Genomic DNA, 20,233 nt, shown 5'->3' on the forward strand with positions numbered 1-20,233 from the left:
GTTATAACTGGTCGACCTGCTAGAGGCTATGCCCCTGCTGAGCAGGAATTGATGCAGTTTGTCACTCATAAAGGAGGACCCCCGGTCGCTGTGGATTTACGCGGGGTAACCGAACAGGGAGAAGATGGATAGGAGGGCCTTTATGACGGTTGTTGTGGTCATGTCGGGACGGAATGGCGAAAGGGAAGCGGGAGTATTCGTCGATAACACTCAAGAAATATGTGTTACGGTTGTTGGAGGGGAGGGGACCCTTGAAGTCTATACTGAGACTTTCAAAGGGGCGGGATGCCTTGATCAGATGCGCTCGTTCGGGGCGGTAGAAGTGCGGTTTGCACTCGGCGCAGACGTGGCAGTCCCTTTTGACGGTCCTGACCTCCTCAATGGAGTAGGGCAGGTTGTGGAATGGTAACAACGGGTGACCCCTGGATGGCAGAGGTCCGTGTGGAGGAAGCGGAGGCGGTCGATCTGCGCGCTGGCGCAGGTACCGCGGGATAGGGCATCGGGAGGCTCGTTGAGCTTCCCCGGACGATACAAGATATTGTAGTTGTACGTGGACAACTCGATCCGCCACCGCAAGATCTTGTCGTTCTTGATCTTGCCCCTCTGTGCATTATCGAACATGAAAGCTACTGACCGTTGATCTGTGAGGAGGGTAAACCTCCTGCCGGCCATATAGTGCCTCCAGTATCGCACAGCTTCGACTATGGCCTTGCCTCCTTTTCTACCGAGGAATGGCGGATTTTGGAAGCGTGGAGGGTTCGTGAGAAGAAGGCCACGGGTCCGCCCGCTTGGTTCAGGGTGGCCGCCAGAGCTACGTCTGACACGTCGCTCTCGACCTGGAATGGGAGGGACTCGTCGATAGCATGCACCGTGGCCTTTGCGATATCCGCTTTGATGCGGCTAAAGGCGTGGCGGGCCTCCCTCGACAGGGGAAAGGAGGTGGACTGGATGAGGGGGCGAGCTTTGTCGGTGTAGTTGGGGACCCACTGGGCGTAATAGGAGAAGAAGCCCAGGCAGCGTTTGAGAGATTTGAGGGAGTTGGCGAGGGGGAGCTCCATCAGGGGGCGCATGCGTTCGGGATCAGGGCCTATCACTCCGTTACGCACTACGTAGCCAAGGATGGCTAGACGGTCGGTGCTAAACACGCACTTATCCTTATTGTAAGTTACATTAAGGAGTTTTGCGGTTCGGAGGAATTTTTGGAGGTTGATGTCGTGGTCCTGCTGGTCATGGCCGCAGATGGTGACGTTATCGAGATACGGGAAGGTGGCCCGTAAACCGTGCTTGTCGACCATTCGGTCCATCTCCAGTTGGAAGACCGAGACTCCATTTGTGACACCGAATGGAACCCTGAGGAAGTGGTAGAGGCGCCCATCTGCCTCGAACGCGGTGTACTTCGGTCATTCGTGCGGATGGGAAGCTGGTGGTAGGCGGACTTAAGTTCCACCGTGGAAAATACTTTGTATTTCGCGATCCTGTTAATCGGGGGAGAGGATACGCATCCAGCTGCGTAAACCTGTTGATGGTCTGGCTGTAATCAATGACCATCCGGTTTTTCTCCCCAGTCCGAACTACCAGCACTTGGGCTCGCCATGGCCTGTTGCTGGCCTCGATAACTCCTTCTTTAATGAGCCTCTGGATCTCGGACCCGATGAAGGTCCGGTCCTGGGCACTGTATCGTCTGCTCCAAGTGGCGACAGGTTTACAATCTGGGGTGAGATTAGCAAACAAGGAAGGGGGGTCCACTTTGAGGGTCAAGAGGCTGCAGACAGTAAGGGGGGGAATAGGGCCGCCGAATTGGAAAGTTAAACTCTGCAGGTTGCACTGGAAATCCAGGCCCAAGAGTGCCGGAGCGCAGAGACGGGGAAGGATGAGGAGTTTGCAGTTTTTGAAAACCCTCCTCTGGACCGTGAGGTCCGCTATGCAGCACCTGGTGATTTGGACGGAGTGCTAACCCGAGGCCAATTCAATCTTGTGCTTAACTGGATGGATGGGGAGCGTGCAGCGTCTTACCGTGTCGGGATGGACGAAACTTTCCGTGCTTCCGAGTCCAGCAGGCATCTCGTATTGTGTCCGTTGAGCTGGATCGTTGTCGTAATCTTGGCGAGCGTGCGTGGTCGCGACTGGTCGAGTGTGATGGAAGCAAGTCGTGGCGAGAGTTCCAGATCCTCCTCGGTGGCAGAATAATCGCTTGCAGGGCTTCCGTGTTGGCCCAAGATGGCGGCGCCCAGGACCCGCACGTGGAATCGGGGTCCCAAGATGGCAGCGCCCAGAACCCGCACGTGGAGCCGGGGCCCCAAGATGGCGGTGCCCATGGCCCGCACATAGCGTCCGGGGCCCAAGATGGTGGCGCCCGTGGGAACCTCGTGGCGGCTGGGGGCAGTGTCAGCGGCATCTGCGGGCCGGTCGGGGCAGCACCGTGGGGTCGTTGCGGGGGCCGGGAGGCGGGCCGGAGAGAATGGTACGCGGCGCAGGGCCCTAGGGGGCAGCGACCGACTTGCTCTGGCAGACCACCGCGTAGTGGCCCTTCTTCCCGCAGCTCTTACACAGAGCGGCACGGGCCGGGCAGCGCGGGTGGGGGTGCCTGGAGAGGCCACAAAAATAGTAGCGGGGCCCCGATAGCTTATTGGAGCGTCCCGCAGCGCAGGCCTGGGGCGGTGGGGGGGGGGGGGGGGGGGTCAGGGTCCACGGAGGACGGGGGTGGCACGTGCCATGAAGTCCAGGGGGTTGCTGCGCGGCCGGGGGGCGTATGCGCGGGCAGCAACATCCAGGGAGGTTGCAAGGGTTCGTGCCTCAGCTAGGCTGAGGGCGTTCTTCTCCAGCAATCGTTGGCGGATAGAAGGGGACTGCATGCCAGCAACGTAAGCGTCTCTAATTAAAAGTTCCATGTGCTCAGTCGCCGAAACTTGGATGCATGCGCACATTCTCCCTAGAGCTGCAAGGGCCTGGTAAAACCCGTCGAATGACTCACCAGGGAACTGTTGTCTAGTCGTCAGGTGATGCCGTGCGTATACTTCGTTGACCGGCCGGAGAAAGTGTCCTTTGAGAATCTCCATGGCCGCATCAAAATCGCTTTCGTCCTCAATCATCGAATATACCGCCGTGCCCACGCACGAGTGGAGGATGTGGAGTTTCTGCTCCTTGGTGGGCTTGCCGGCTGCAGTTGTCAGGTAACTGTTAAAACACGCCTGCCGGTGTTTAAAGATTGCAGACGCATTTGAAGCATGCGGGCTGGCAGTCAGGCTTGATGCGTAGCTCCATTCCAAAATTCTAGCTGATTAAATTGATGTACCATCAATTGGACTCGAGACACGATGAAGATCCAAACTGTGGCTTTAATCAGCTAGTTGTTAGCCCGGTGGTCGACTACAGAGAAAGGCCAACCGCCGGGAAACCTGGGTACTTATACGCCGCCTCGGAGGCGGGGTCTACTTGCCTCTCGACCAATTGGTGAGCGGTCACATGACTAGTCCCAGCCAATCGGACGGGAGGCACATGACCAGCCAGAGCCAATGGGGAACCAATGCTCTGCACCAATGGCAGTGCTCACATTCATACCACCACACCGGGGTTTAGATATTTCAGTAAGCTCAGGGAAGGTGGTAAAAGAGGGGGAGGAGTGGCATTGTTAGTCAAGAACAGTATTTCGGTGGCAGAAAGGACGATTGATGAGGACTCGTCTACTGAGGTAGTATGGGCTGAGGTTATAAACAGGAAAGGAGAGGTCACCCTGTTAGGGATTTTCTATAGGCCTCCGAAAAGTTCCAGAGATGTAGTGGAAAGGATTGCAAAGATAATTCTGGGTAGGTGCGAAAGTAACAGGGTAGTTGTTATGGGGGACTTTAACTTTCCAAATATTTACTGGAAACACTATAGTTCGAGTACTTTAGATGGGTCCGGTTTTGTCCAATCTGTGCAGGAGGGTTTCCTGACACAGTATGTATATAGGCTAACGAGAGGCGAGGCCATATTGGATTTAGTACTGGGTAATGAACCAGGATAGGTGTTAGATTTGGAGGTAGGTGAGCACTTTGGTGATAGTGACCACAATTCGATTACGTTTACTTTAGTGATGGAAAGGGATAGGTATATACCGCAGGGCAAGAGTTATATCTTGGGGAAAGTCAATTATGAAGCGATGAGGCAAGACTTAGGATGCGTCGGATGGGGAGGGAAACTTCAGGGGATGGGCACAATGGAAATGTGGAGCTTGTTCAAGGAACAGCTACTGCGTGTCCTTGATAAGAATGTACCTGTCAGGCAGGGAGGAAGTGGTTGAGCGAGGAAACTGTGGTTTACTAAAGTAGTTGAAACACTTGTCAAGAGGAAGAAGGAGGCATATGTAAAGATGAGACATGAAGGTTCAGTTAGGGCGCTTGAGAGTTACAAGTTAGCTAGGAAGGACCTAAAGAGAGAGCTAAGAAGAGCCAGGAGGGGACATGAGAAGTCTTTGGCAGGTAGGATCAAGGATAACCCTAAAGCTTTCTATAGATATGTCAGGAATAAAAGAATGACTAGGGTAAGAGTAGGGCCAGTCAAGGACAGTAGTGGGAAGTTGTGCGTGGAGTCCGAGGAGATAGGAGAGGTGCTAAATGAATATTTTTCGTTAGTATTCACATAGGAAAAAGACAATGTTGTTGAGAATACTGAGATACTAGTCTTGAAGGGCTTGAGGTTCATAAGGAGGAGGTGTTAGCAATTCTGGAAAGAGTGAAAATAGATAAGTCCACTGGGCCGGATGGGATTTATCCTAGAATTCTCTGGGAAGCTAGGGTGGAGATTGCTGAGCCTTTGGCTTTGATCTTTAAGTCATCTTTATCGACAGGAATAGTGCCAGAAGACTGGAGGATAGCAAATGTTGTCCCCTTGTTCAAGAAGGGGAGTAGAGACAACCCTGGTAACTATAGACCAGTGAGCCTTACTTCTGTTGTGGGCAAAGTCTTGGAAAGGTTTATGAGAGATAGGACGTATAATCATCTGGAAAGGAATAATTTGATTAGAGATAGTCAACACGGTTTTGTGAAGGATATGTCGTGCCTCACAAACCTTATTGAGTTCTTTGAGAAGATGACCAAACAGGTGGACAAGGGTAAAGCAGTTGATGTGGTGTATATGGATTTCAGTAAAGTGTTTGATAAGGTTCCCCATGGTAGGCTATTGCAGAAATTACGGAAGCATGGGATTCAGGGTGATTTAGCAGTTTGGATCAGAAATTGGCTAGCTGGAAGAAGACAAAGGGTGGTGGTTGATGGGAAATGTTCAGACGAGAGTCCAGTTACTAGTGGTGTACCACAAGGATCTGTTTTGGGGCCACTGCTGTTTGTCACTTTTATTAATGACTAGAAGGATGGGTGAGTAAATTTGCAGATGACACTAAAGTCGGTAGAATTGTGGACAGTGCAGAAGGATGTTACAAGTTACAGAGGGACATAGAGAAGCTGCAGAGCTGGGCTGAGAGGTGGCAAATGGAGTTTAATGCAGAAAAGTGTGAGGTGATTCATTTTGGAAGGAATAACAGGAAGACAGAGTACTGGGCTAATGGTAAGATTGTTGGTAGTGTGGATGAGCAGAGAGATCTCAGTGTCCATGTACATAGATCCCTGAAAGTTGCCACCTAGGTTGAAAGGGTTGTTAAGAAGGCGTACGGTGTGTTAGCTTTTATTGGCAGAGGGATTGAGTTCCGGAGCCATGAGTTCATGTTGCAGCTGTACAAAACTCTGGTGCGGCCGCATTTGGAGTATTGCGTGCAGTTCTGGTCGCCGCATTATAGGAAGGATGTGGAAGCACTGGAAAGGGTGCAGAGGAGATTTACCAGAATGTTGCCTGGTATGGAGGGAAGATCTTATGAGGGAAGGCTGAGGGACTTGAGGCTGTTTTCGTTAGAGAGAAGGTTAAGAGGTGACTTAATTGAGGCATACAAGATGATCAGAGGATTAGATAGGGTGGACAGTGAGAACCTTTTTCCTCGGATGGTGATGGCTAGCATGAGAGGACATAGTTTTAAATTGAGGGGAGATAGATAGAGGACAGATGTCAGAGGTAGGTTCTTTACTCAGAGTAGTAAGGGTGTGGAATGCCCTGCCTGCAACAGTAGTGGACTCGCCAACACTAAGGGCATTCAAATGGTCATTGGATAGACATATGGATGATAAGGGAATAGGGTAGATGTGCTTTAGAGGGGTTTCACAGGTCAGCGCAACATCGAGGGCCACAGTGCCTGTACTGTGCTGTAATGTTCTATGTTCACCCCCCAACTCTCCCCTCACTCCACCTCCAAATCTCCCTTCGCCTTACCCCCGGCCTGTCCCCTCTCCTCACCCCTGACTTGTCCCCTCATGCCACATCTGTCCCCCCTCCATCTGGTCCTCCGCACTCTTCTCTCCATCAGTGTCCCCCTCCCACCTGTCATTGTCCCTCCATCTGTGTCCCCTCTCCATCTGTCCCCACCCCCTCCATCTGTCCCCCCATCGTCTCCCTCCCCCATTGTCACCCACCCTGTCCTCCCCCATCTGTCGCCCACCCCGTTCCCCCATCTGTCATCCCATCCCCCAACTCCCCATCTATCACCTCACCCTGCCCCCCCACCCCATCTGCCCCCCACCTGTCCACCCCATGCCCCCCATCTGTCCCCCCTTTTCACAGCTCCATCCACCCCCAGCTTTCACAGCTAACCCCTAATGCGACCATCAATTCACACGAGACAGAGAATTGGTGAACAGTGGCTTTAATCAACTAGACAGTGCCTGCCTGCGACTGCTCTGCAATGAGAGCCGCCTACAGGGCAGCTGCTCTTTATACCTCCCCTCAAGGGGGCGGAGCCCACAAGGGCACCAAAATGATACAATCAGTGTAGTACAGTACAATGGTCCATAGGTGGAGCCCACATGGGCAACAGCGTGGTACAATGTAGTACAGTGATGAATGGTTACAATACATTCACCACAACCCCCCACAGCTACCCCCCTCCCACCCCACAGCTAACCCCCCCACAGCTCAACTACCCCCCGCACAGCTATCCCCCCACACAGCTCCACCATGCCGCCCATCTGCCCCCCCATCTGTCCCCATCACCCCAACTGTCCCCCCATCCTTCCATCTGTTCCCCATGCCCCCATCCCCCAATTTTTACCCCATCTTCCATCCGCCCCCCAACCCCCATCTGTCCCCCCCAACCCCCATCTGTCCCCCAACACCCATCTGTCCCCCAACCCCCATCTCTCCCCCCAACCCCATCCGCCCCCCAACCCCCATCTGTCCCCCCCAATCTCCATCTGTCCCCCAACCCCCATCTGTCCCCCAACCCCCATCTCTCCCCCAACCCCATCTGTCCCCCCCAACCCCATCTACCCCCCCAACCCCATCTATCCCCCCCCAACACCCATCTGCCCCCCCAACTCCCATCTGCCCCCCAACTCCCATCTGTCCCCCAAACCCCCATCTGTTCCCCCCGAACCCCCATCTGTCCCCCCAACCCCCATCTGTCCCCCAACCCCCATCTGTTCCCCCCAAACCCCCATCTGTCCCCCCAACCCCCATTTGCCCCCAACCCCCATCTGTCCCCCCAACCCCCATCTGTCCCCCAACCTCCATCTGTCCCCCAACCCCATCTGTCCCCCTCAACTCCCATCTGCCCCCCAACCCCCATCTGTCCCCCAACCCCCATCTGTCCCCCAACCCCCATCTGTCCCCCCAACCCCCATCTGTCCCCCCGAACCCCCATCTGTTCCCCCGAACCCCCATCTGTCCCCCCACCCCCATCTGTCCCCCCACCCCCATCTGTCCCCCCACCCCCATCTGCCCCCCCCCAACCCCCATCTGCCCCCCCAACCCCCATCTGCCCCCCCAACCCCATCTGCCCCCCCAACCCCCATCTGCCCCCCCCAACCCCCATCTGCCCCCCCAACCACCATCTGCCCCCCCAACCCTCATCTGCCCCCCCAACCCCCATCTGCCCCCCAACCCCCATCTGTCCCCCCCCAACCCCCATCTGTCCCCCCCCAACCAACCCCCATCTGTCCCCCCCAACCCCCATCTGTCCCCCCCAACCCCCATCTGTCCCCCCCCAACCCCCATCTGTCCCCCCCAACCCCCATCTGTCCCCCCCAACCCCCATCTGTCCCCCCCCAACCCCCATCTGTCCCCCCCCAACCCCCATCTGTCCCCCCCCACCCCCATCTGTCCCCCCAACCCCCATCTGTCCCCCCAACCCCCATCTGTCCCCCCCAACCCCCATCTGTCCCCCCCCCCCCCCCATCTGTCCCCCCCCCAACCCCCATCTGTCCCCCCCCAACCCCCATCTGTCCCCCCCAACCCCCATCTGTCCCCCCCCCAACCCCCATCTGTCCCCCCCCAACCCCCATCTGTCCCCCCCCCAACCCCCATCTGTCCCCCCCCCAACCCCCATCTGTCCCCCCCCAACCCCCATCTCTCCCCAACCCCCATCTGTCCGTCCCCAACCCCCATCTCTCCCCAACCCCCATCTGTCCCCAACCCCCATCTCTCCCCGACCCCCCATCTGTCCCCCCCCCAACCCCCATCTGTCCCCCCCAACCCCCATCTGTCCCCCCCCCAACCCCCATCTGTCCCCCCCCCAACCCCCATCTGTCCCCCCCCCAACCCCCATCTGTCCCCCCCCCCCAACCCCCATCTGTCCCCCCCCCCCAACCCCCATCTGTCCCCCCCCAACCCCCATCTGTCCCCCCCCAACCCCCATCTGTCCCCCCCCAACCCCCATCTGCCCCCCATCTGTGTGTCCCCCCCATGCCCCCACCCCACATCTGTGTCCCCCCCCCCCCCCCATCTGTGTCCCCCCCCCCCCGACATCTGTGTCCCCCCCCCCCCCCCCGTCTGTGTGCTGACGTTCTCTGTCTGCTGACATTTCACCCCGCCCGTGCCTGTTGCAGGCGGAGGAGGGGGAGTGTTTCCTGAGGAGAGGCGGCGGAGGAGGGAGAGGGGAGTGTTTCCTGCGAGGGGCGGCCGGATCTGCTGTGGCTCTGGGCTGTGTGCGCTGTTCGGGGGGGGGGAGGTGAGGCCCGGCGCGGAGCCGCAGTCGGTGCCTTTGTGCGGGCCGGGAGGGAGGGTGTTGCTGGCGGCTGGCCGGCCGGCCGGGGTGATGCTGTGTGTGTGCGGGGGGCGGAGGGGAGCCGCGCCGTTGTGAAGCTCTCCCTTGTCTGCAGGCCCCTGGTTATGGCCCTGAGCCGCCGCGGCCAGAGGATCCTCTTCTCCCCTTGCCCGTCTCTGGGGACTGGGACATTAACGCTCATCCTTCTTCTCCTCTTCACCTTCACCGGTGAGTGCTGAGCTTCTCATCTGATTATCTTTCATTGAGACGGCGAGATCATTGTGGAGGGGACACCGATGCTGTTGTAACCGGGTTATTTTACCAGCTGCTCAGATCAGTCTCTTGGCTTTGGTACTCTATTTTGTGCTCAGTGTAAACCCTATTCTGGGGGATTGCACAAACATGTAAACATACACACTGGCACATAAAGGGGGAAGTTTTCAAAGATTGGAGCCTCCTGATGTTTTTCAATGAGGGGGAAAAAATACAGTAATTTCATGTGACAATAGTGAAAAGTACAAATAGTAGATGGTCTTTAATTTTAATCCCTTGCTGTTTTCTCACCTCCCTATGCCTAGATGCCCGCGTCTCAGCTGACAATTATTATTAACTTGCTTCAAGGTCTCTCTGCCAGTCCTGCTCTATATGCAGATGCTAGGCACTATTTGATTAGTCTGAGATGACCTTCCTTACTTTTTGTTTTCTATTATTGGGGACACAGCCTACACTTGATATCTCCCTTAAGAAGCAGTTTCGGATCATGAAACTGCCATGGGTTGTGAATCTGTATTTCATCATCTGGTGATGTGCATGTCTCCCCTTAAACCCCCCCCCCCCCCCCAAAAAAAATATGTCGATTAAACTTATACGGTATTTTCTCTTTGAGGTTTGTTCCTGTTGGAATTTCTTAGTTTTGTCTGTCCATTGTGTGCCCTCATTTAATATGCAGTTTAGATCAAACTATTCCATTGGGACATTGAAACATTTTATGTGCCGGATTATATTAAATTACCTGCCTGACCCAGGGACCGCGTATTCTCTAGAAGCACAAAGTGTGTAGAATTTTCATTCAAACTGCTTGAATCATTCTGTTTTCTTGATTAGAAGCTTGTAACTTGTGATCCTTGCAATAACAATGAGAAAGCTTTGTGATTTGTATTGTTCCTGAGCAGATTTAACATGTTGGTACAATTGCAGTTTATGAATAATCTGTTTATGGATGCTTTAATATGTTATGTTTAACATATGACAATATGTTTAAATAGTTGTCATAAATTAATAATGATATTGTCTTGCAGCCGCCTGCAACTCCATCCTGTTGTATGGCTCAAAGCCATTTCTCCTGACACAACCTAAGTATGAGTTAACAGCACCTATAATTTTACTGCTAAGTGTTTTTCATAATTCACCTGGAAATAGAGGAACTTTATATGTTCACGGTTGTCATTCTCTCAAGCATAATAACATTGCTGTTTGGTATGTCATAATATCTGATATTGTGCGTTTCCAATGTGATCACCATAACGTTGAATTACTTGGACCCCATACACCAGACTCCCTCTATGAACCTTGTCCAAATTCTGACCAAGCTTTTCATCTCATTCCATTGTCTCTTAACTCTTTGTCTTGCACTTTGGGACCATTTTCTGTAAATCCTTAAGCAACTGCAGTTTTTGAATGAAATGTATGGTCTCGTATAAAAGGAAATCATCATTGTCAGGGATAATTTATTTTAACAACCAAATGGGCTACTCGTAAATTATGTTAGCAGTTGATTGGTACTGATATTTTGCTACGTGATCGTTCTGCTCAGTCCAAGTTCTAATATATTCAGGCTGAGAAAATTTTCACCTAACTATTTAACAATTGGAGCAGATATTCACTACAGTAAATGTTTCCACAGTTGAAATTAGTTAGCAAGGCTTCTATTGTTTTCTAAACCCAAACCCTGCTTTGCAGCCGTTTTAAATTTTGATTCTTTGCAGACTGATTTCATTTTAATCTTGCTGAGTGAGCACTTAACCACAGACGATGACCCAGTTGGAGTGGCTGCAGATGAAGTACAGCAAGAAATGTCATAGGGGAGGGGGGGTGGTTAGTTAGATTGCACCCAAGTGATCTGCTTGTCCTTTCATTAGGATTAGAAGATTGCAGCTTGAAGCAATCTGCTAGAAGTCAAAAGGTTTTACTCTGTTGCTAAAAACAGTTGACGTGGAGTGCATCATCCTCACTATTTATGTTGACTCATTTTCCAGGAGTTATGAATCACGGCAGATTTCCACACTAATTCTGTATACATTAGCAAATGTCATAGGAGACTGCCCATATCCATGCTCACTTCGGATTTTATTGTGTTGTGCATTTCGAGGGAAATTATTTTTTTTATATATTATGCCTTTTAACCTAGGGAATGGAATTAAGAATATCACATTTTTAAAAGGACTTGCTGATTTTTGTACTGGGTGATGCTATGTGTTAATGACAATGTTATTGAAATAGAAGGAAAATGACACGTGTTTCACATAATAGACTCTAGGCAAAGACTTTAATTAATGTGTGTACCAGCCAAGCATTGTCTTCTATGTTCACTGGCAAGGGCAGCATTTACTTTCCCATCCTTAATTGCCGATTGATGGTGGTGATTGGCTTCTTGAATCCTGTAGACCATGTGGTGTAGAGATTTTAGATGGGGAGTTCAAACTGAGCAGTGACGAAGGAATGACAATATATTGTGTGTAACTTGGAGAGGAACTTGCCAGTGTTCCTATGTGCCTGCTGCCCTTGATGTCCTCGGTGGCAGAGGTCAGGAGATTGGAAAGTCCTGTCAAAAACGCCTTGGCAAGTTGCTGCAGTGAATCCTGTCGTTGGTATATACTATGGCCACTGTGTACCAGGAATTAATGTTTAAGGTGGCAAGTGGGGTTTCAATCGAGTATTTTGCTTTGGCCTGAATGGAATTGAACTTAGTGATGAATGTAGCTCTGACAACATTCCGGGTATTCACAGTCCTAATTTGATGGTGAAAAGGCTTTGGGAAGTCTGGGAGCGACTTGCTGTCCAGAGGTTATCCAGCCTTTGACCTGCTCTTGTAGGCACAGTATTTATATGGCTGGTCCATTTCGCTTTATGGTCACTGCCAGCCCCCAGCAGTTGGTGGATCTTTCAGCGATGGTAGCACCATTGAATGTGAAAAGGAGGTGGTTAGAATCGCTCTTGTTGGAGATGGTATTTGCTTTGCAATTGTGTGTCACAATGTTACTTCCCGTTATTGGCCCACATTGTATAGCTGCAAGTAGGTATGAACTGCTACAGTATTTGAGAAGTTGAGAATGACATTGAACAGTGTACAATTGTCAATGAACATTCCCACTTCTGGCCTTCATGGATGCAAGGCCACCGATGAAGTAGCTGAAGATGGGTCAAAATCATTGCCCTGTGGAACTCCTGCAGCACTGCCCTGGTACTGAATTGATTGGCTTCCAAACACCACAATCATTTTCAGTAAACAGTTTCTTCTGTGATCTCCATTGACTTTAACTGTACTAGGGCACCTTAATGTCATACTGGGTCAAATGCTACCTTGATGTCAAGACCTGTCACTCCCACCTTACCTCTGGCATCCGTAATGAGATCTGGAGCTGAGTGTCCTTGCAGAATTGAACATGATCATTGGTAAGAGTGGCGATACTTCCATATTATGATTGATTAAGAGTGATTGGGTTGATGGGTGTGGTGATTGGCTGGATTGGATTTGTCCTGTTTAGTGGTCAGGGCATACTTGGGACAATTTTACACTTTGCTGGGTAGATGTAAGCATTGTAGCTATACTGGAACAGCTTTGTCAGAGACACTGCTGCTTCTGGAGCTACAAGCCTTCAGTACTGCAGCTCCGATGTTGTCAGGGCCTATAGCCTTGGCCATATCCAGAATACTCAGCAGTTTTTTGACAAAGCATGAAGTGAATTGAATTAGCTGAAGGCTGGCATTGAATGTTGGAAATCTTAGGAGGATGCTGAGATGGGTTGTTCTTGGGTACTCATGGCTGTGTGCTAGTTATGGAGGATATGCTTAGCATTAATTCCCTGACTTCCAACACCTCTGTCACTAGGCTTCCTGTGTGCCCATGTATTTCTACTCCTGGTGACCATGTAGGTTGCAGGTGCACTGTGAATATATAGCAGTTCATTCAGAAGTATACAAGTCAGATCTGAGTGAGTTGTCACAGGTTACAAAATCCCAAAATGTTACAATGGGAAGGGTAGATATAGTTAACACTGTGACAGGCATTATACTAAAAATGTTACCAGGCCACTAATACAAGTGGGACATGTACGGTAAATGGCAGAACCCTTTAAAGTATTGACATGCAGAGGGATCTGGGTGTACAGGTCCACAGGTCACTGAAAGCGGCAATGCAGGTAGGTAATCAAGAAGGCATAATGGATACTTGCCTTCATCGGCCGAGGCATTGAATATAAAAATTGGCAAGTCATGCTGTAGCTGTACAGAACCTTATGCCACACTTGGAATATAGTGTTCAATTCTGGGCACCACATTACCAGAGGATGTGGAGGTTTTGGAGAGGCAACAGAAGAGGTTTACCAGGATGTTGCCTGGTATGGAAGGCATTAGCTGTGAGGAGAGGTTGGATAAACTTAGTTTGTTCTCGTTGGACTGACGGAGGTTGAGGGGCGACCTGATAGAGGTCTACAAAATTATGAGGGGCATGGACAGAGTGGATAGTCAGAATTTTTTTCCCCAAGAGTGGAAGAGTCATTTACTAGGGAACATAAGTTTAAGGTGTGAGGGGCAATGTTTAGAGGAGATGTGCAAAGAAAGGTTTTTACACAGAGGGTAGTGGGTGCCTGGAACTTGCTGCAGGGGAGGTGGTGGAAGCAGGTACGATAGTGATGTTTAAGGGGCATTTGAGCAAATACATGAAGAGGGTGGGAATAGAGGGATACCGACCCCATAAGTGTAGAAAGTTTTAGTTAGATGGGCAGCATGGACGACACAAGCTTGGAGAACCGAAGGGCCTATTCTTGTGCTGTACTCTTCTTTGTTCTTTGTATATTCCTTGATATCCAGGGTTCACTGGATTTGTTGGTCCCACCCTTTTTCTTTGTTGGAACATGTTGGCCCAGTACTCATCCTATTTCCTTCTTGAATGTGTCCCACAGTTCTGTCACGGATTTACCTAAAAGTGTCTGCTCACAATCCACTCTGGCCAAATCATATCTGATCTTATTAAAGTTTAGAACTTTGATTTCAGGCCCATCCTTGTCCTTTTCCATAACAATATTGAAGCATTTACCATCGCTGTCTGCAAAACGCTTCCCCACTGATACATCAGTTATTTGCCTGGCTTTGTTACCCAAGTCCAGGACTGCCCCCTGTCTTGCAGGACCTTCTGCGTGCTGGTTTAAAGTTCTCATGGATGTGTTTTAAGAATTCCGCTTCCTCTGAACCTTTCACACTATGACTACACCAGTGAATGTTAGGGAAATTTAAATCTCTTTCCACACACCCTCTCTCCCATCATTACTTCTCTGATACTTGCCGACACATCTGCTCTTCTATTTCTCTCAGTCTGTTAGGGGGGCAGAAAGTGATTGCTTCTTTTTGATTTTTAAGTTCTATCCATATGGTTTCATTTTATAATAATCTTTATTGTCACAAGTAAGCTTACATTAACACGGCAATGAAGTTACTGTGAAAAGCCCCTAGTCGCCACATTCCGGCGCCTGTACAGGTACACGGAGGGAGAATTCAGAATGTCCAAATTACCTAACAGCACGTTTTTCGGGATTTGTGGGAGGAAACCGGAGCACCCGGAGGAAACCCACGCAGACACAGGGAGAACGTGCAGACTCCACACAGTCAGTGACCCAAGCTGGAATCGAACTTGGAACCCTGGAGTTGTGAAGCAACAGTGCTACCCACTGTGCTACCGTGCCACCCTTTGAAGAGTCTTCTAAGCTGTTGTCCCTCCTGCTGTAATTGATTCCTTGATCAAAATTGCAACAGTGTCCTGTCTCGCTGCCAGATCCTATCCTGAAATATTGAGCTGCTAATCCTGCCCCTCTCTCAACCATGTCTCAGTGACAGCAATGACATCATACCTCCATGTTTAATATTGCGCCCTAATCTCATCTGTCTTGTTCGTCAGACTCGGTGCATTAAAATAAATACCATCTAATCTTGCCAAGCTCCCTTGTGACTTTACTGGCCCATAACTTCTATGCTGTCCTGACTCACTTCCCGTCTCATCTAATTTTGGCAACTAGCCCCTACTGAATCTTCTCTCAAAATCCCACCTCCCTGCCAAGTCAGTTTAAATCCTCTCTAATAGCACTAGCAAACCTCCCTGAAAGGACACTGGTCCTATTTCGGTTCAGGTGCAACCTGTCAGCCTTGCACAGGTCCCAACATCCCCCAAAACGGTCCCAATGTCCCAGAAATCTAAAGCTCTCCCTCCTGCAGCCATTTCTCCAGCCATGCATTCATCTGGGCTAACCTCCTATTTCTATACTCACTAGCATGTGGCATCGGATGTAATCCAGAGAGCACTACCTTCTGGGTTCCCTTTTTCTATTTCTATCGTTGGTACCAATATGTACCACGATAGCTGTCTGTTTACCCTCCCCTCCCTTCAGAATGACCTGCAGCCGTTCAGTGACATCCCTGACCCTGGCTCCAGGGAGATAACAAAAATGCCCATCTGTTCCCCTTACAATTGAATCCCCTACTACTATAGCCCTGATGTTCTTCCTCTTCCCCTCTTGGGCAGCAGTTCCTCTCTTGATATATATTAATAACCTAGACCTCCGTGTACAGGTCACAATTTCAAAGTTTTCAGACAATATAAAACTTGTAAGTATTGTAAACTGTGAAGAAAACAGTGTAGAATGTCAAAAGGGCATAGACAAGTTGGCAGAATGGGTGGACAGTCAGCAGATGAAGGTCAATACAGAGAAATGTGAAATGATTAATTTTTGTAGGAAGGACATGAGGAGATAGTATAAAATAACTTTAAAGCCGGTGCAGGATCTGAGGGACCTGGGTGCACATATGCATAAGTCATTGAAGGTGGCAGGACCGGTTGAGAGGAGTTAATAAAGCACACACGGTATCCTAAACTTAATTGATATGCTGAACTTGTATAAGTTACTGGTTTGGCCTAAGCTGGCATAATGCATCCAGTTCTCGCTTCACTTCAGGAAGGAAAAAGGTGAAGCCATTGGGGAGTGTGAAGAAAATGATTTGTGAAAATGAAGTTCTTCATCCCTGGAACCAGTTATGAAACTAGATTGGAGAAGTTAGGACTGTTTTCCTTGAGGGGAGAGAAAGCTGAGTGGGGATTTGATAATCTTAAAATCATGAGCGGTCTGGGCAGAGTAGATGGGGAGAAACTGTTTCCACTAGTAGGGAATTTTTGAAGATAGTGGACTGGATTCACCGTTTCTGAGCCTAAGTGCGGAGGGCCTGTGGCGTTTTATGTATGGCCCGGAATGCACTGCCTGAGAATGGAGGTAGGTTTAATTGCGGCATTAAAAAGGGAATTGGATTTGAAAAGGAACAATGTGCAGGGTTATGGGAAGAAGATGGGAGAATGGCACTAATTGCTCCTTCAGAGAGCCTGTGCAGACACGATGGGTTAAATGGCCTACTGCACTGTTTAAAAAATAAACAAATTGTGTTATTTGTGTTATTCTGAGACCTTGCTTGAGCTCTCGTGTTTTCAGCAGCATTCCCTGTCACGCTGCCGACATGAGAGGAAATGTCCTGTTTTGTATTGGTTTTGTGGTTGTAAAGCATTGCTCTTTGTATAATTTTAAATTTAGCAGAAATAATCGCAGCTGGTCACACGATTTGCAATGATCAGTTATTCTTTGGCTGCCTCACCACCACCAGATGTAAAATTGGCCATACACTGCATAGTTAGAATGCTGTAACTGGTCATCATTTCCTGCTAAGATGTTTTGATTTCAAGTTATTTCTGGTGATGCAATTCGTAACTTTCTTTGGATAGCAACCAAATACCCGCATATTTTGAGTTCCTTTGCAAAATGTATTTTTTTTCCATGGATGAAATAAATAAAGTTTGCTTATTGAAGTTATTCTTGATGTGCTGAACTTATTCTTTTTTACTTTTGTTTCAGGGGACAGCGTTCTAGGAGGAAAGTATGGTTCAGGAAATGCGCAAATTTCACAGATCTCAGCTGGTATATTTCTATTATTTTTCAAATGAGTGATTGTACAAGGGAGAGGGCTGACACTGGGTAAGGGGTTGATGTCTTTCTCGTCTAGGCTTCAAGGATTTCAACTGCAATTTCATTCGGCAGTTTTCCAAGAGTGTTGTGTTTGCTGGGCTGCACCGATGTTAAAGGAAGTCAGTAGTTGACGTAGAAGCTGATATATGAGAATACGTTGATTAAGACATCATTTTATTTTTGGCAGTGGAGAGTCAGTACATTCAGTATGTATGCTATAAATAAGTGCAAATACAGTGCAGTTTATGTAGTGAGTTATTAGATCAGAGTAAGATTGGTGGAGTAATCATCTCACTATGTTCCTTCGGCATATTCATTGAGGAAGATGCATTAGGCTCATCCACAACAGTGTCCTGTGAGTTTATCTACTAAATTATTTTACCCTGCATTGATGCAATTAATTGATATTCCAGATGCCATCTGAAGCCGCACTCATTATAAATAGTGCTTTATTTAATTCACATGACCCAAGTGCTTTAGGTATCAGTAAGTCCATTCAAACAAGCTTTACCAAGGTGTTTCGATGGTCCTAATGCATAAGATGCTGATGATTATGTTTCATTATGCTGGAACCATTTTTATTCTCTTGTTACCTGCCCAAGAACAGGTTTCCAGTGCCTTTTTAAAAATCCCCACCATGTGCAAGGTTCTTGATTTTATTGTGGCCCTAAATCTAGTTTAGATCACGAAAGAAAAACATTAGAATTTATTGTTGCGATATTTTAAAGTAGAATATCAACTGGAGAAACTAACAGACTTTTCCCGACTGAGACAGCAATTGTAAAGTTTAATGTTTTTGGACAGTCTCTTGATGCTAGCAATAATTGCATCAAGTTCCACACTGTTCAGCATGAAACTAAAGTGAGACCAAAATGTTGATAGCAAAACAACATTATTTAAATTTTTTTTAAATGTTTCCAATTAAGGGGCAATTTAGCTTGGCCAATCCACCTACCCTGCACGTCTTTGGGTTGTTGGGGTGAGACCCATGCAGACACGGGGAGAATGTGCAAATTCCGCACGGACAGTGACCCGGGGCCGGGATCAACACGGGTCTTCGGCGCCGCGAGGCAGCATTGCTAGCCACTGCACCACCTTGCCACCCCAAAACAAGATTATTAATTAGAGTCTAATTAGGGAATCTCTTTATCCAGCATTAACCATAAACATGAAGAAAACACTTAATGAGGGATGGTTATATGCCAGCAGCAATCCCAATTTGGCTTGTAGCTGCTTAAAATGCACTTTTCTTGCCCATCTGTGGCCTTCAGAAAGCCAGCTGCTCAGTGTGCCAGGATATCCATTCACTTCGCAGCCTGTCAGTCCGTGCCATTGATAGACCTGCGATTCAGGGAAAGAGTGCAGTGAGGGGACTCTTTATTTCTTCCAAATAAAAATAACCACATGCTGTAGATTCTATATAAATCACAGTGATTTTCACCATGGTGCAGTATCTCCCTTGGATTCTGTAAAACCCTGATTTTTAACTAATCACCCATCTTCCTCCAACTTCTTCACTGTCCAGTTTGGGAGGACAGCCGTCGCTTGGTGTACCTTTGCCTATCCAGTCATTGTAACAGAAGCTTTGAAACCCTGCACCATCATCATGGTAACCCACAAGGATCTTCCCTTCCTCGCATGAATGCAGCAACCTTGTGCTATTACCACACACGGAGGCAACTGTTATACTTATCTATTTCCCACCACTTTGATTGCATCCCAGTCTCCATATGCTCAAAGCCCTTGGCTGACATCCAGTCTTGGATGAGCTATAATTTCTTATAGATAAACATTGAGAAGACCATCCTGGCACAAACGCCATATCCTCCTTAGAAACCACGTTCTCCTGCCTGATCGCAGTCTTAGGCTGAAATCTTTGAAACTTTGGCATCTAGGGACAATGGTGACGGTAATGATATTGGACTAGCAATTCAGAAGGCCTCGGCTAAAGCTTTGGGGACTGGGTCCAAATCCCACCATGGCAACTGGTGGAATTAAATTCAATTGATGAATAAAATCTGGAATTAAAATCTAGTTTCAGGCAGCACGGTGGCGCAGTGGTTAGCACTGCTGTCTCATGGTGCCGAGGACCCAGGTTCGATCTCTGTTACGGGTCACTGTCTGTGTGGAGTTTGCACATTCTCCCTGTGTCTGCGTGGGTCTCGCCCCCACAAACCCAAAGATGTGCATGTATGTGGATTGGCCATGCTAAATTTCCCCTCAATTGGAAAAAAATGAATTGGGTACTTTAAATTTTTTTTTAAATAAATTGAAAAAAAACTAGTCTCCGTAATGGTGATCATGATACTATTAGATTGTCATAACACCTATCTGATTCATGAATGTCCTTCAGCAGTGGAGATCTGCCATTCATGCTTGGCCTGGCCTACATATGACTCCAGACCCACTGCCATTTAGTTGACTCTTAACTGCCCTCTGAAATGGTCCAGCAAGCCAATCTGTTGTACCAAATCACTACAGAAAAATCAATAAAGAATTGAAACTGGATAAAACACTTGATATCGACCCAGGTACTGGAAAAGACACCAGTACATTGTGCCCAGTCAACCCTGCAGTAAGCCCGCCTTATTAACTCTAGGGTCTTGTGCCAAAATTAGGAGAGCCGTCTGATAGACTAGTGAAACAACAGCAACAGCCTGGCATACTCATAGGCATAGTCATGCTCACTGAATAATATCTTGCAGCCAATGGCCCAGACTCCTCCATCACCATCCTTGGGTATGTTCAATCCCACTGGCAAAGCAGATCTAGCAAAGGCAGCAGCAGCAGCACCACAGTTGCCCTGGGAGTGCTCAACATTGCCTCTGGACCCCATGAATTTTCATGACTTAAGGTCAAAAGTGGGCAAGAAAACCTCCAGCAATTAACCCCTCCTGCC

The 20,233-nt window shown here is 49.0% G+C and overlaps 1 protein-coding gene across 2 annotated transcripts in view; it reads left to right on the plus strand.

The window, feature by feature from the left end:
• The first annotated feature begins 9,035 nt into the window (after positions 1 to 9,035).
• lrp12 (low density lipoprotein receptor-related protein 12) overlaps positions 9,036 to 20,233 on the plus strand; it is a 52,768-nt gene continuing 41,570 nt past the window's right edge. The window contains exons 1-2 of one of the 2 annotated variants that reach the window (XM_038809987.1): positions 9,036 to 9,282; positions 17,223 to 17,286. In XM_038809987.1, the coding sequence (XP_038665915.1) occupies positions 9,187 to 9,282; positions 17,223 to 17,286 (160 nt within the window). In that variant the 5' untranslated portion in view covers positions 9,036 to 9,186. Of the gene's footprint in view, positions 9,290 to 17,222; positions 17,287 to 20,233 lie in introns of both variants that reach the window. The other variant, XM_038809986.1, reaches the window with a different exon arrangement.

Source organism: Scyliorhinus canicula, chromosome 10, assembly GCF_902713615.1.
Source record: "Scyliorhinus canicula chromosome 10, sScyCan1.1, whole genome shotgun sequence".
NCBI lineage: Eukaryota > Metazoa > Chordata > Chondrichthyes > Carcharhiniformes > Scyliorhinidae > Scyliorhinus > Scyliorhinus canicula.